The sequence below is a fragment of the Orbicella franksi genome, chromosome 12, assembly GCF_964199315.1.
Source record: "Orbicella franksi chromosome 12, jaOrbFran1.1, whole genome shotgun sequence".
Classification (NCBI taxonomy): domain Eukaryota; kingdom Metazoa; phylum Cnidaria; class Anthozoa; order Scleractinia; family Merulinidae; genus Orbicella; species Orbicella franksi.
In genome coordinates, this window is record NC_138156.1 from 18553775 (window position 1) to 18570180 (window position 16406).

Sequence of the window (16406 nt, forward strand, 5' to 3'; positions counted from 1 at the left end):
TGGACCTGTATTTTTGAAGCTGCGGGAAGCAAGGCGGAAGGAAACATTTCATACAATTACCGATTTCACATTGTCACACGTTTTAAGTCGTAACTCCAAATAACCAATGTAAATTGTTCTCAAAGTTTGCAGTGAAATTCGTCGGATAAGCGAAAAGGATGTGTTCCCTAAGCGGTCCGCAGATAATGTTACGCGGTCATATTTTCGACGCTATTGCACACAATCTTTGTCACACTGCTGATTTCCAAACCTTCGAAAAACTCTGTGAGTCTAACAATTTTGTTATCATGTAATTCTAGAGGATTAATCTTCGACTTTCATCTAAATCGAAAGAGAAATAAGTGTTGGTTAGCGGCGTACAGTTGCGATCTATTTACGTATCAGTATAACGCTTCTTGATCATGACCGGATCACACAACTTTGCCGGTTATGTTATAAATACTGCGGGATTGGAAGATATAGGTTGTCGGTGGTATTTCTACAAATTGCTGGTTAGCTTTAAGCAGAAAATTTATGAAAACAGCGTTCGAAAGTCTGCGGAACAAATTCCAGTGAGAGTTCTTCAATGGTTCTCACAGATTCAGTTCGCTTGTTTCGGTTCGACAAAATCAACCATCGTTTACGTCTTTATTGCACCATTAGCCGATCATCGCCAGTAAATTGTACAGTATACCTTTCTTTAAATCTGGAATATTGCTGCAACAGCCGATAGCACCTCTGGAAGGCGTTTCTGCGCACTTTTCGAATGTGTATTGCACCATCCTGAAGGAGATGAGAGGAAATGAGATATCCAACCTTCCTGGGTAGACGTCACAAGAGCCGCTGGACCCATTCTCCTCAAACTCGGTCGTGAAACAAAATGGCGGTGTTTTGGAGCTATTTTCGAGATTTCGTCGTGGCACAGAAAATCGAGGATTTAACGGAATTCAAAAATTTTTTCGCAGAACTATTTCAAATAATAAGTAGATTCGTTCTAGAGAAAAAAAATTTTGGGGGTTAGGTGCACTTTAAGTGATCCTCTCTTTAATTCTTCTTACCTGCATGCTTCGTATGCATTGACATTATGAAGAGAAATAAGCTGCTTATCACTTTTGGGGTTCCATGAATTAGGAAGGTTTCAAATTGCTTAAGTGCCTTATGTCGTTCTCCCACGTTTGGAGTGTTTTCGTGTTTCTCCTTCGATTTCTGATTGGTTCCTTGGGACATCTCCCTTTGCCGTGATGGTCAGATCTCATAACTTTGGTTTTCGATAAAGACAGGTTAGTAAACCACTCTTTTGCACATGTCCAATCACAACAAGGCAGAAAGAGAATGAACCAATCAGAAATTGAAGTGGAAACATGCTTCTCGCGCTAAACGCGGGAAAACTCGCGAACGCTGCGCCACGATTGGTTTTGGTTTTGCCTCTTACATGTGACTGGTTGACTGGAAAACAACTTTTCTTGGCTAGAGAACGTTGAATTAGAGCGACTGTAAAACGTCAGACCAAAGAAAACACATTTAATATTTACAGTCAATCGAAAATCGCTCCAATTTCCCACAAATACAGCCATACATATTCTTTGCACTTTTCTTTCTTAATGATCAGTCAAGACTCTAAATTAAGCTATTAAACGAATAGGTATGTTCTATATTTTCGATAAAAGTATTGCTCTAATTCACTTACTCAGGTGAAGGCGGAGTCTTTCCTTCCTCGCTGGTTATTTGCGCCGACATTTTCTCCGTTTCTTCCTCAGACGCCATTGCTGTGTGCGAGGTAAGAAAACAGAACGGTTGAAAACTAATGCAATCAATTTACTACAACAAAAGCCAGGGTTAGGATGACATAACAAAATAAGCCTGTTCGACCATTGACCAGTCTGGAAATACAAATTCTTTCTGGGTCAAAGGAGCTCCATTCTTCCCCGTCCGGATATCGGCCCCTTCAGTGCCCAGAGCTACTCGTTTGAAAACTGACACCGCTTTCCTAGTAAAGACTCTAGTGTCAGGGTTTTGCACTCAAGCGCTGTTTTCTGAGTGAGCGAGTTTAAGGACGACGTGAAAGGGAAGGGGGGTGGTGTGGTGTGTGTGTGTGGGGGGGGGGGGGGGGCTTAGAAACTACTAGACTCGCCGGCGCGCTTCGTGAGCTGGCTCGCCTCGTCTCACGTGCATATCTCTTCGCCGCTCGCGCTCCCAACCCAAACGCGGGAGCCTGCTCACAGGCTACGTGGATGTGCAAAACTCTTAACATATTCTGAGCATTCGTTCCACCTCACTAGAAGCGTGAACCTTTGGGTTCATCAAGCATGCGCAGTATTAAACGTTGTCCACGATGGTGGACGTGAATAGGTAGAAGTTTCGAATAGTCAGAAATTTTCAGCCGGAATTCTGATAATTTCCAAACAACGGCAGCAACAACAACAACAACAACAAACGTGTCTTGGGAAAGCTCAAGAGAAGGATACTGCCAAGGAATTCATTTCACGTTATATCGATTAAGGCAGTCTTAGATGGGAGTGTACACACAATATAAACAGAACTTGACCTTGCCTTTTGACTGAAGAAAGTTCTTGAGAGTAAGAAGTATCTTGCCTTTTTCAAAAGGACAGAAAATGTCGATAAGATCATTGCAACAAATTGAAGCAAAATTACTGCAAGGTGAAAGGTTTACATGCGCATTTTAAAACAAATTCACCTCGTCTTGAATATCGTTTTAACCTGCTGAGCTGCTTATGCTGCTTCGAATCTTCAAACTCCTAATTTTTTTCAGATTAATAACGAAGATTTGGAAAAGCTTTTGGGACAAATATGCAACATTATCAAATCTCAACAGAAATCGTATTTCTGCAAATGTGTTTTGATCTTGTGTGAATATCCAGTTACTAGATAAGGACAGCATTCTTCAGTGTTTCTACTCAATCTACAATAGACGAACTGAACCAGAGGCTGTCAGCGTTGTCATCGCATTTCCTTCGTGGTAAGTGGTGGAACATTTTCTGCATTTTTTTTGTCCAGATGCAAACTTATAACAAAGCTGGCAAAAAAACCTTGCTATTTCCTAAGTTTAAGTTCATTTCTAGCTCATTTATTTTAATATAATTGTATTTGCTGTTTTTCTAGTGTGTGTTACAGTATTTAAAGTCTAGCAGCCACCCCCTATACGGAACAATGGGTTGACTCCGACGCGATCGCCGGAAATAAGGTTTAAAAAGACAGACGAGCTAAGTTGTATTCTCAGCTTTTTTTGTCTAATCCTACTTAATCAGTAGCAGCCAGGGATTTCGACAAATTATTTTTACAGCGAAGAGGACGGTTAATACAAAACAGATGCGGCAGTTTAGACGGATATGGTACTGTCTCTTTCAATATTTGCCGGAGATTTCACCCTCGCCCGGGACCTAAGCCGCCATTTTGATTTGAAGTCTTTTAGGTCTTTTTAGAGTACAGTATTCACCTTTCCGATAATGTTGGTGGCGACCAAAATTAACTCTGATGTTAACATTTTTTTTATAGCAAAAGTAAACATTGTTCTTTTGAGCACTAAAACTACTAAGCATGCGAATTAAGGTTCATTATGAAGTGAGTAGGTAATTATTTGAACAAAGACGTTTATGATGTCTATTCAAACCGGAGACAAAAATATAGCTTATTAACTTAAATGGAATATTAAAACAAACAGAGCGCGATTATCAGAGCGATATTCCCTCGGTGGATTCGTGATCGCCGCTGACGCGGCTGGTTGACGTGATTTCAATATTTTCTTCATGTTCTAATTGAGTTAGCACATGTGCCGGGCGATATTAGAACCAAAACAAATCACCGCGCGGTATTTTAAGAAACGATGTAAATGAAATGAAGCAATATCTCTCTGTTAAAAAGACTTAACAAAGCTTAAGATTACGCCCCGTAGAAGCGAAAGACGATTAAAATGCATTGAGCTACATTTAAAATGATGATTTACAAAACCACGCTTGGAATTCATCAAAGGTTTATGCGTGATTCCGCGGCTACGAGGTAACTCGTTTGTTAACAACAATAATAGTAAGAAGAGCTAAAATTGAATTGTGTACCTACCACTAATTGACTAGCATATCTATCACACAATCACTTATTTCGCTTCGGATACAAGACCACCGTGCTTTGGAAGAAATTACAAAGCCCAGCATGTGTTTGCTAGAGGAAAAATCAAAATTGTTTCAGAGAGTACACAAAGCAAGCTAGCTCAAATCCAACGTTCTGGTTCAAATATTACAGCAAATAAAAGCCAATTTCCGGTTTGTACGCTGCTTGTTTCGGACTGACTTAAGCTCGAGGTTCCAAAGCTGGAAAAAAATGAACTATTCTGGTACGATTCTCTCATACAAGGTTGCGAAAGGAGTTTTTACGTCGAATTTGCGCAACAGAAACGTGATACGAGAGAAGAAACCTGAAAGCAGTTTCCCGTGTAAAATAGGTCCTTGCCTGTTTGAAATAACGAAGGTAACTCGACTCACCTATTGATGTTGTTAATAGAGCGTTAGCTTCTACAACGCACAGAAATGTCTTCGACGTGGTCTCTGTCACGGGCAGTAGGGAAAACAACCTGTGTTTTTCATCTTCCAGGTCCTTAACCACCAGAAAATGCCTCAATCAGTTTTGAGAGCTTGTAATCTTTACTCACAAGAGCAGTCCGGTTTCATCAAGATTGCTCGCAAAACGATCATTGCAGTTTCAAATCGCGTTCAAATTACAGAGCTGTGACGTACCGTAATTGAAGAAGGGTCCAGTGATGAATGATAGTAAATCTCGGGATTTTTGAGGATCATAACGAGCCGGAAAGCACGCGAAAAATTACAGCAAGTGCATTGCCGAGAGTTCCGGGCTAAAAATAGGGTTGAAAATATTGTCTTGGATTTTGTTCCGGAAAAGTTGCATATCGGTATATCCTAGTTTGAGAGGGACGCACTTTTCTTCGGTATTTTTATCTTCCCTCGAGGCAAGGAAAAGTATTTTGAAGCTAAGCACATGTATATCTTAGGTTTCGTCGTCTAGACTTCTTTGAGGACTTGACATGAATGCAAAGAAGATTTCAACAGCATACTAAGGTCAAATGAGTCTTTGCAGGTTGTCTATTGTAGTTGCTCTCGCATGGGGGGAAACCGTGATCGAAGCAGGGGATTTTGAGCGCGATTTACCGGTAGCGGAAAAATGCCTCTGATCTGGCTCTCTCTTGCGCAAAGTGCGAGCGATCACTGCCAAGGACTGGGGGCTAGTGAAAAGTAAGCGTCGGAGACTCTCTTCGTGACGCATTCGTTCTATACCTATACCTTGTAGAGGCGCGGTGGCCTCATGGTTAGTGCGCTCGACTTCGGATCGAGTATTCCGGGTTCGAGCCCTGGCTGGGGACATCGTGTCGTGTTCTGGGGGAAGACACTTTACTCTCACAGTGCCGGAGAGTTAAATGCTGGGGGTAACCCTGCGATGGGTAGCCCACGTTGAAGCACGAGCGCGCGCGGCATAGCGGCGAGCGCGAAATCGAGCGGCGAAGCCGCGAGACGCCAGACTCCTTCCCGCCGGATCGCTTTGCTCTTCGCCCGGCGCCCGCTCGCGCGTGTGACTCAAAGGTGAGCCTGCTCGCACGCTACATCTAGGGAGCTGATGGAGGAGAAGAAATATTCCTAGTCGCTTCATGTTACAGAACCCGGGATAAGCTCCCGTCTGATGGGCCACTTGGCTCGTATGCAGACTTAACCTTACCTCTATGCCTTCATTGCCGGGTTCCTTTGTAAAGATCAGTCGCTCAGTAATTCACTGAGTAGCTATAGTGGAAACGGATTGAAAAACACAAATACCATATGGTAAAAAAATTCCGTCTCTCTCATCTCATGCCATTGATCTCATCACAGACATTTTGGCTCATTAAATGTAATTCTGTGATGGCTTTGGCGCAATGACGAATTGAGCACGGATGGCGATGCTGAACCCACGACATCAAATATTGTGATCTCGCCCGCTTCATTTAGATTTACTGAACCTGATGGCTCCTGACTTGAACGTGATCTGTGAAAAAGGGTGAAGTAAACGTGACATACGACGAATAGACCTTATCACGGTTTTCGACGCCATCTTGACGGGTAGGCAAAGCGGTCAGGAATTACAGTGTTTGTATTAGAATCCGATGGCAAATAACTTTTTGCAGAATCGAATTTTACACAATTTGTGAATCGCAATGTTAAAATACTAGGTGAAAGATTGTATTCACCAAGTTTGAAGGATGTCGCTTGGCTAGAAGACGCTCAGTTAATTTTTCTAATTTTCCATACATTTGTCTGTAAATTTGGCTGGGTAGACGCGGTTCGCGGGGAAAAAAAACCTACAGACAAATGTATGGAAAATTAGAAAAATTAACTGAGCGTCTTCTAGCCAAGCGACATCCGTCAAACTTGGTGAATACAATCTTCTACCTAATATTTTAACGTTGCGATTCACAAATTGTGTAAAATTCAATTCTGGAAAAAAGTTATTTGCCATCGGATTCCCATATATACAAACACTGTTTACAGTGTTTGTATATATGGGAAATTACAGAAATTACAATTTCTGACCGCTTTGCCTGCCTGTCAAGATGGCGTCACGCAATTTTTCGGCAGAATAAAGAGAACTCTTTTTCACTACCGGTATTTCTTTTCTTTCCGTCTTTCTTATTTATCAGATCACGCCTTTTTCCGGCTTTTGTTGGTATCGGTAGCTAGCCATCACACAAATAAACCGATTGTATTCTCTCTACAAAAGAAAAAATCCGGAGATCAAAACTACATAATGAGGTTGTCACGCAATTGGAGCAGGGAAACTGCGTGACGAGTACACAGCACTTCTGCAGAGGAAGCTAAAACAAGAAATACAAAACACACTTTTCAAACATCGCATTATTTTGCCCAATACTTTTACTACGAACTTACGTTTTGACACAAATCTAAAAAATTATCGACAATTCGTGCACAACTGCAAAAGGGATTTGTAGGTCTACCAAAATATCGTCCTTGCAACAATTAGAACTTCTCTCAGTTGTATAAAACTATATTCGTTTATTGTAAAAATCATCAAGTTTAATAAAATATTATCTTCTTCGCAAAATCTATAACCAATTGAATAATTAATCAGTTGCAAATGTTCCTTGAAACCGTACATAAGCTTATCTCAGTAAATTTGGGATTATTTCCGTCAGATTTCTGTTTCTACGAGAACTGGTTCGAAACTGATCCATCAAGTTTTCTTAAGGAGACGAGCTGACAGAGCGCTCGTATGACATTTTGATTGGATACTTGAACTTCGGGCGCTTTAAAGAGGATCTGCCAAAAACAAACCTTGCTCTCAGTACGAATCAACAGCGAGCTATCTAATGCCTGTCCCACTTTGTTGAAAAATACTGAACAAGCCAAGAATGTAAACTTGGTTAGAGGGTTATATAATCGAATATTCAGCCTTGAAATCGCGAACCAACTGCAGTCGTTTATTTTTAGGGAGGGCGAGGGCCCGCTATATCGTTTTTAGGTCAGCGCGTTTCTAAGTAACGAAAGTAACGACGTTACTTCATACAGCCTTCGGAGCGTGTTCGTGTTTAGACGTACAACATTGATTTAAGAAAAATAATTGGAGACCACTGTCCGTCTTGTCCGACACCTTCAACAGCAACAGGTCGTCCAATGCATGCAAACAATTTTCTTTATACTCCTTACGGGACGAAATCCTTTAATGCTCCAAGGTTTCTTCTTTAACACACTCACACTCCTGTCAAAATCTGGTCGTTAACTTCGATTGAAGAATCAATGGTCTCCTTTCCGAGTGAATATGCTGAAACTGAAAGAAAAAAACAAACTGAAAGTAAGTGAAACAACAGTCTGCAATCTACGGCAGGTTTATCGGAGAAAACGTCTTCAGTTTTGTTGTTTGTAGCCAGCGCTAATCTTTTCCAGTCTTGACCATTCTGTTTCTTCTTGGGTTCTGGTTACATCTTTCATGCTATCAAATTTATAGTGAGCTACTCTAAATCAATCCCTGTTATGTATTGGAGCGTTATTTGCAAAACTGATTTGTATCGTTTAACTTGTTTGCGCCAGAATGTGCGACGCGGCAACTCACATTGCTACTTCCAACACAAGTCACTGTAAGATATTTCGTTGCCTGTTTTCCTCTTCATGACAGGTTTGTTTTCAAGATTTCATAAAACCAAACTCTACAAATTAGAGTATACACTTGACAGTATGTATTTGTTTCACGGGAGGGGCGGGGGGGGGGGAGGGTGAGGACATGTCTTTGGGTAGCAAATAACCTGCCGAAAAAAAGAACACCTGATCGTAGGTTAGGTAGCAAAGTCAACACGAACTCACATTCTTGAAATCCCGGATTCTTCTTTCCTTGGTGTCACTCTGGGTGAAGACATTTTTCTTGCTGGATGACCATATTCGTCCTCTTCAGCATACCTTGAAATTCAAGAGACATGGATGTTACCTTGACAACATACCCTTGTTAAACTGATAATTCGTGATACTGGAATTAAATGCGGGTGTTATGATGTCATTACACTTGACTAGGAGATTGTACAGGAAAATTCATTACCTGACTCGTGAATTCCACGTTAAATTTCACGCGAAAAACCCATATCGGTTTTTCAAGTGAAATTTACCGTGGAATTCACGAGTCAGGTAATGAATTTTTCTTCAATTAGATAGCCTTCTTTTTAATGAACGAAAACCTCGTTTCATTTACGTCTGTGTCGCGCAAAGCCTCACTTTCAAGAGTCGCAATTGCACGCAGAATACCTCGCCTAGGTAACCAATCAGGGTACGAGAATTCTCTGAGCTATGCGATTCTATACAATATTATGTCTTAATGAAGCTAGAGCAAGCGGCATGCTTTCACAATCTCTTCGCAGATCCTGGAAGAAAAGCACTTATAAAGTACAGAGAAAAGAGATAAATTTCAACTGCATCCTTTAAAGTCAGATTATAACAACATTAAAAACTCAACTGCATTCTCTGAAGTCGGTTTATTCAACATGTAGAGCGTGGCATAAACACTTTAAGTCTATTTGAATCAACCACTCAACATAATTTATATAAGCTGCTTATGTATTTTAGTTCAATTTGCAGATCAAAGGTATTATAAAAGTCATCATTGATTTCATGCTGGTGAAGGTTATCAAGAATTGAAATGACGTGTCTTCCCCCCGGATCATCGAATCACGTGGCACCCAGGCTAAATTTGTTTCTTACACCAAGCTTCTTTGGGCCAAATTTCATGCTTTCTTCCGCTCTGTTAACATCACGCCTTAAAATCACCCTTAGCCACCTCACTAAAAAGGGTTCGTTAACAGCAGAAAAATGTACAAAGTCTGTTCAGCAGAGCCTGTTGTCCTCACAGGAAAATAAAGAGAGCAAGGGGTTCTATAAGTTCGCTGAAGTTTCCGTTCATCAGCGCTAGAGATATAACCGTTTTCAAACGCAAAACGTTACTTACCCGGGTTTGTAAATTCTGAGCTCGTCTTGTAAAGCGAATACTTTTTCCTTCAAGTTGTTTCTTTCAGTTAAAATCTCCAGCATCTCTGCCTTGGTATATCGAGGCCGGTTTGGATCTTTATTTTCCTTGCCGTCTGCTCGTCCCTGTCGTTGATTTTCTGCGCGTCTTTCTTTTCTTTCCTCGTGCGATTTTTCACTGTTGTACCCCGTTTTCGTTGTCCGACCAACAATTTCCCAGTCACCTCTGTTTTCCTCTTCCTCATCGTTTCCATTCTGCCCTACCATCATTTCGTTTTCTTTCCCACCCTCTATTACATTCGCCTTGTTATTTCCGACATTATTTTCATTATTGTTTAAAACGTCCGCATTTTCTTCCCTTTCAAGTTGTAGTCGTGGTGGTTTTGGCGGAGGCTTGCCATTGCTTAAAGGTGCGACGTCTTCAGTATTTCCTTCAGAATTTTGAACTGTTTCCTCGTCAACTCCCTCTCCTTCTTCCTCTTCTTTAGCGTCATGTTCTTCACTGAAGGAATCCATAAATCCCTCTATATCCTCAGCACCACTCTCGTCGCTTTGCAACGGTGTGTCATCTTTATGTCTGAGTGCGCGCAGTTCTGTTTGCAACTCCGCCTTTTCTTGGGCTAGAGTGTGTATTCGTGTCTTGCTGGCTCCCAGGGTTTTTCGAACACTCTCATTGATGGTGGTCAGCCGTTCAATTTGCTCTTCCATCTGAAAGAAACAGTGTGATAAAAGCGCAGTGAAACTTAAACTGAGAAATCTTCCATCTGAACCACTGTCACAACGTTACACTATTCAGAAAATAACGCAACTTGATGAACAAAAGACCATTCAATTGTGTTACAAATTACATCTTTTCAGTGGCGCTCTTCGTTATTACTAATTATTCGTATTAATTGTTACGCGTAGTTGCGTGACAAGCGTGAACGTGCTAACTAGATGTTGATCGCTAAAGTGAGTCACGTTAGTCACGCACACAGTTCATTAGAGGTACATACCGCTTGCAGGTCATTTCTTAAGCTATCGATCTCCATGTTTTTACTTCTTATGGTGTCCCTTTGATTATCAATTGTCTCCTTCATCTTGCGCATCAACTCAGCATCACCTGGCGCGCTTATATAAGCCGTAGCTATAAACCAAAACAATCAACAATCTACTCTCTCTTTTAACAGGAGAAGGAAGGCGTTACATGCAGTTTATTTTCCCCTGTAAAAAGCATTGTTCAAGTTTGACCCTTAAAGTTAAAACGACAAAACTCAAGTACCACATGACTCCCACAGTTACTTGGTCAAGTCCTTGGAGTAATTACATGTACCAGAAACAAGGATGTTATTTATATAGTTCTGCACCTACAATGCTCTCTCTAATGTTTGCACTTCGTTCAGTGATGGCAGTGAAATCATGACACTGATTTCTAGTGGGAGCAGCTTGGAACACCTTTGCATTTCTTTATGACTACTTCTGAAAATGCGTGTCATAATTCTTGATTTCATTTGTACAATTACCTCCACTAGCCTGTGAATTTAATGGTAAATATAGCCTATACACTGTAGCACTGAACCCAGGAACTTAATAATTAGAACAGTCTTTGTTTCTTTATTATATAGTTTACTGGTCATTGCTGCATGGCATGGTAGCTAATGGGTTTGGGTGTGGTGGAGTACCATTTAGCATGTTAGTACAGGACAGGACAGTGAATGGTCATTGCTACATAGCATGGTACCATGGGTTAGGGTGTGATGGGGTACCATTTAGCTTGTTACTGCAGGACAGGACATTGAGTGGTCACTGCTGCATAGCATAGTACCATGGGTTTAGGTGTGGTGGGGTACCATTTAGCATGTTAGTACAGGACAAGACATTGAATGGTCATTGCTGCATAGCATGGTACCATGGGTTAGGGTGTGGTGGGGTACCATTTACCTTGTTACTGCAGGACAGGACATTGAGTGGTCATTGCTGCATAGCATAGCACCATGGGTTTAGGAGTGATGGGGTACCATTTAGCATGTTACTGCAGGACAGGACATTGAGTGGTCACTGCTGCATAGTGTAGTACCATGGGTTTGGGTGTGGTGGGGTACCATTTAGCTTGTTACTGCAGGACAGGACATTGAGTGGTCGTTGCTGCATAGCGTAGTAACATGAGTTTAGGTGTGGTGGGGTACCATTTAGCATGTTAGTGCAGGACAGGACATTGAGTGGTCATTGCTGCATAGCATAGTACCATGGGTTTGGGTTTGGTGAGGTACCATTTAGCATGTTACTGCAGGACAGGACATTGAGTGGTTATTGCTGCATAGCATAGTACCATGGGTTTGGATGTGGTGGGGTACCATTTAACATGTCAGGGCAATACAGAACAGATCTTCCCTTTACTAAAAGGCATTCTAAAATCTTTACATGCCTGTTATCTCACCTGGTTGAGTACTAGCCGTTACTTCAAACTGCATTCTCAGTTTTTTGTTTTCCTCTTGTAACTTTATTAACATGGTTTTAAGATTGTCTGTTTCCCCTGTTGAGGACAGCTGATACAGCTCCTAGAAAATACAGTACAATCTATGTTAATATGACATCTTATTTCCCTTAAAATAAATTTTTAACAATTTTTTTTCATCTTAATGGAGTTTGGTTCTGACTCAAAGAAGAGTTGTCAGTTCTTTGATAGATACATCATCAGAGAACAAGCTAAAAAATATACTAGTCTTGTATCAATAATATTGTTAAGTATCTGAGCAGAGGGCTACACTAGTACAGGTCTTTGAATGCATTACATGCCTACAAAATAACTGTTGTCCTTGAGCAGAGTTTAAGATAGTCCTTAAAGCACACCCAGTAGGAGGCACGGTGGCCTCTTGGTTAGCGGGCTCGTTTCTGGATCAAGTGGTCCAAGTGCAAGTCCTGGCGGGGAACTTTGTGTTGTGTTCTTGGGCAAGACACTTTACTCTCACAGTGTCTCTCTTCACCTGGGTGTATAAATGGCTATCAGCAAACTTAATGCTGGGAGTAACCCTGCGATGGACTAGCATCCCATTCAGGGGGAAGTAGAAATACTCCTTGTCACTTTGTGCTACAGAAACTGGGATAAATTCCACCCTGGTGGGCCACTTGAATCGTATGCAGACTTAACCTATTTTAAGCACACCCATGCAGCATCACACCTCAGTATTACACCCATTTTCAAAAACATTAACAAAGTTCATCAATATGAAACCAGTCTGGCCAGTAGGAAATCATATATATTTACCCAGCACTTTAAGCCCAACTAAGGAAAAATTAATACACGTTTTAACAGTGCTAAACTCTGGAAATCTCCAATCCAAGAGCAGTACTAATGCTTCAAAAATCTCTTTGAAGATCATCTATCATTTCCAACTACTGACTGATACATTCATGTACTTGAAATTTTAGTTATCAGGGCACAACCCCTGACCATTTTTTTTTTTTTTTTTATCGTGCATGTTTGTACACTTGTATGGTGTAGGTGTATGTTCTATTTCTTCCCCATTTTTTACCATTTTTCAACATGGCCCAGCCACTTATCATAACTAGCATTTGCCATTTCTTAGTGGCTAAGCTCTCTCTATCCGCAAATATTAAACCCTGAATCAATTCATTTTTCTTAAATGTAAATCTAATAGAGCACAAATAAAGATTGTTGTTGTCAGTTAAAATGTCTCAGCTCATTGGGCTTAGCTCATGAGAAAATTACTCCTACTTTCCTTGCCCCATCAGTTATTGGTAAGCAAATATATACAGAACCATGCACAGCACAAAAATTTCTGTTCATATTTAAGATCAATTACAATACTGAAGACAAAGAAAGGTGTAAAGAACTGCAAAAGTAATCAAAAAGGTTCTGGCAACCTTCTTTTATTAGCTGATGACCTGCTGTCTGTTCTATTAAGTTATTATTGACCTCTCAAAAAAGAGCCCCATGAGTAGAGCCTTATGGCAATGTCAATTCCTAGCATTCCCAAACTCCCCCTTCCTCTTTGCCAGGTGAGATGTCCAATTCATAAGTGCTTGCTGTTATTGAATTCTCAAAATACTGCAAGACAAAGAAAGGTGTAAAGAACTGCAAAAGTAATCAGAAAGGTTCTGGAACTTTCCTTTATCAGCTGATGACCTGCTGTCTGTACTACAGTTATTATTGATCTCTTAAAAGAGCCTTATGGCTAACATTGTAAATTCCTAGCATTTTCAAACTCCCCCACCCGCCGCCCCCTCCATTGCCAGGCAAGATGTCCAATCCATAAGTGCTTGCTGTTATTGAATTCTACGAATGCACTTACTGATTGCAAAGCTGTTGTTATTAATAGCTTATCACTGGCAGTCACACAGAAAAATATGGGCAGTAAAAGTCCCCAACAAGCTGGGGGCATTATTTGTTATGTTTTCTCACTTTCCAGATCAGTGCATTGCTCCAAAAGCCAGGACAATGGTTGAGATCTATTTATTTGTTAGCCTGTTCCAGGCTTTCTTTCAATATTGGGGACAATAAAAAAAGAGGGACCAAGACAAAAACAAGTGATGATGGCTGTGGTCTAAGAAAAATTACAAGGAGCCCAAAGGTTCCTAACAATGAAATCCTGCGTGCCCAGCACTTACCTTCTATAAAACAAGTAAAAAAGGTAAGTTGAGCCCTGGATGAGTTATTTGCAAACGATATCACTTCCATCATATCATTAAAATAAAATTTTGAACTTGGACCATGGGTCAGGCATTTGCAGTCTTCTCAAAGCTGGCCCCACAGTGGGACGTCAACAACATTTTTTCCAAAAAAAAAATGACAACTGCCTGACAAATACCTGGGGATAGGTCCACTTGAAATTGACACAGCCTTTACCTGTCAGGTCACCAATTTACCCGTACCTGGCTCTAAGCCATATTGCTCTAATATGGGACTACTTCTCGAGACTCTTAGCTTTGATAGGGGAATAGAAAAGATATTTCATACATGATGAAAGTCATCAAGAGCATCTTTTATTGTATGAAACCTGAAGCTATGGTAATTGAAGCTATGGGCATAATTGGTTGTGAAAAGGTTACATCAGCATACAAGCCAAGTGGCCAGGGCCATCAGGCCAGCACTTATCTCCCATTTCAATGGTATGAAGCGACCAGGAGTATTTCTACTTCCCCTGCTCCTCACCCCTCTGGATGTGATGCTTGATCCATAGCAGGGTTACCCCCAGCATTAAAATTTCCCAGTACCCATTTATACACCAGGATGGAGACAGGCACTGAGAGAGTAAAGTGTCTTGCCCAAGAACACAACATGATGTTCCTGGGCAGGACTCAAACCCGGACTGCTTGATCCAGACTTGGGTGCACTAACCACGAGGCCACCCTACCTTCAACTTGATTGGCCGTAATATACTTCATCAGCTTATCAGCTTTAACAGCTTATTAAAATATATGTACCAATATACAATAATTCAGCACAGGTCTAGTAAGTCACTGAACTGGAAACTGTTTAAGAACACATTTTGGATTATAGAAACATGTTGTCATTCTCAATAATTCAAAAGAAACTTTTGATATTCTAATAGACACTAACTTTGAAATTCCACGACTTGAGTCAGAATAAGCGCTGTTTTCATCCCTCATTTTCTCCAGTCTTCAAAACTTAAATAATTTTAATTGATCTTGAAATTATATATATTGGGTTATAATTCATTGTTTGCCCAAAGAAGCAACTAGACGTGCATTATCATCAGAGAAGTATAATTAAGTTTACAGCGGAACTTCTGGAAAGCACTTAATTCCAAGACAAGGATTAATATATAATTGAAGAAGTAGCTGGGGTTCGCCGAAAAGCGACCCGACACTTACTCCACAACAACTCATGATCCTGGAGTTTAGCCCATTATCAACTATAAATAGACTCGGATATGATGCAAGGAGTCATTGTCAAGTAACGTTTTATACGAAAGTCATTGACTATTAGTACATGCAGTTTTCCAGCTTTATATCGTAATATTAGTGCTTTTTTCAGTCCTCTATAATACTCTTAAACAACAGTAGAAAACATAAGCACCAATATAAAGTACAGTACAGTCTTCATTTACTGAAGAAGAAACACGAATATTGATTTCGGTCGCTTCGCCCAAAACAACAACTTGTTGCTTCACTAGCGCATGACCCACTGGCGCGCTTTTGTACTTCTCCCGATTGATCTCTTTGTAGCTTACTTTTACGTCTGAGTAAAAGTAACAGCTGATAAGGTGAAGTAAGTTTCCTTAAATAAACAAATTATGCTACCTGCCACAAGTCGAAAGATCATGCTACATGTAAAATGTCCATCATGGATGGACTGTTCATTTTCGCGTATTAGCGCGCTCATGCATGAGGAAACAAGTTATTTCGCAGTAAACTTACCTCGTCTAGTTTCCTGCGCTGACTTGCCTCTCGCTTAATATCCAAGTAGAGCCTTTCATTTTCTAGTTTCAGTTCAGCGATCTCGAGTTTGTCCTTTTCTCTTTCACCGACAACGATCTCAAGTTTCTCGAGCACACGAATGATCTTAGGCATCAAATCCATCATTGCGTCGTGTCCAAAACGTTCGATAATTTTCTCAATATCTTGCCCAATGAGAGAAGCATCTTCGTAGACATCGGCAGTCGTGAGATCGGCAGCCATGATGTGATCACAACACGAAGACCAACTCTTGAAAGTACCTTTCTCTGGATCGCGCGGGTTAAAGATGTCGCAATTGATTGCAAGAACGCTGTCAAAAGCGTTGATTAATTAGCAGTTTCACGGACAAGGCTTGATAACGGTGTAACCAAAAAATTCTCGTTAAAAGAACCTTAGATGAATAACGACTTCCGTACAAAAATAACTAGGGATCTGGGAAACATGTGTGTGTACACTCTCCTTGTACCGAACCTTTGAGTCCTGTTTGTTCTCTGT

At 40.8% G+C, this 16406-nt stretch overlaps 2 protein-coding genes across 3 annotated transcripts in view; both read right to left on the reverse strand.

Annotated features, from left to right (window-relative positions):
• Positions 1 to 7785, reverse strand: part of LOC145463997 (uncharacterized) — a 34008-nt gene extending 26223 nt beyond the window's left edge. Inside the window, exons 1-3 of one of the 2 annotated variants that reach the window (XM_081447793.1) lie at positions 4473 to 7785; positions 4054 to 4152; positions 1667 to 1745 (exon numbers count right to left, since the gene is read on the reverse strand). In XM_081447793.1, the coding sequence (XP_081303919.1) occupies positions 1667 to 1743 (77 nt within the window). In that variant the 5' untranslated portion in view covers positions 1744 to 1745; positions 4054 to 4152; positions 4473 to 7785. The remainder of the gene's footprint in view (positions 1 to 1666; positions 1746 to 4053; positions 4153 to 4472) is intronic. The other variant, XM_081447792.1, reaches the window with a different exon arrangement.
• A 466-nt stretch (positions 7786 to 8251) lies between these two features.
• LOC145464023 (RILP-like protein 1) lies at positions 8252 to 16383 on the reverse strand. The gene is made up of 5 exons (XM_081447835.1): positions 15873 to 16383; positions 11908 to 12028; positions 10487 to 10617; positions 9475 to 10199; positions 8252 to 8438 (listed from the first exon to the last, which is right to left on the reverse strand). Exons 1-5 carry the CDS (start codon positions 16131 to 16133, stop codon positions 8342 to 8344), a joined length of 1335 nt encoding a protein of 444 aa, XP_081303961.1. The 5' UTR covers positions 16134 to 16383; the 3' UTR covers positions 8252 to 8341.
• Between the last annotated feature and the right edge of the window lie 23 nt (positions 16384 to 16406).

Coding starts and splice junctions, on each gene's coding strand:
- LOC145464023 (XM_081447835.1), bottom strand. CDS start 16,133: ATGGCTGCCGATCTCACGACTGCCGATGTCTACGAAGATGCTTCTCTC. Junction 10,618..11,907: donor AACGGCTAGTACTCAACCAG/GTGAGATAACAG, acceptor TTTGGTTTATAG/CTACGGCTTATATAAGCGCG. Junction 10,200..10,486: donor TAAGAAATGACCTGCAAGCG/GTATGTACCTCT, acceptor TGTTTCTTTCAG/ATGGAAGAGCAAATTGAACG.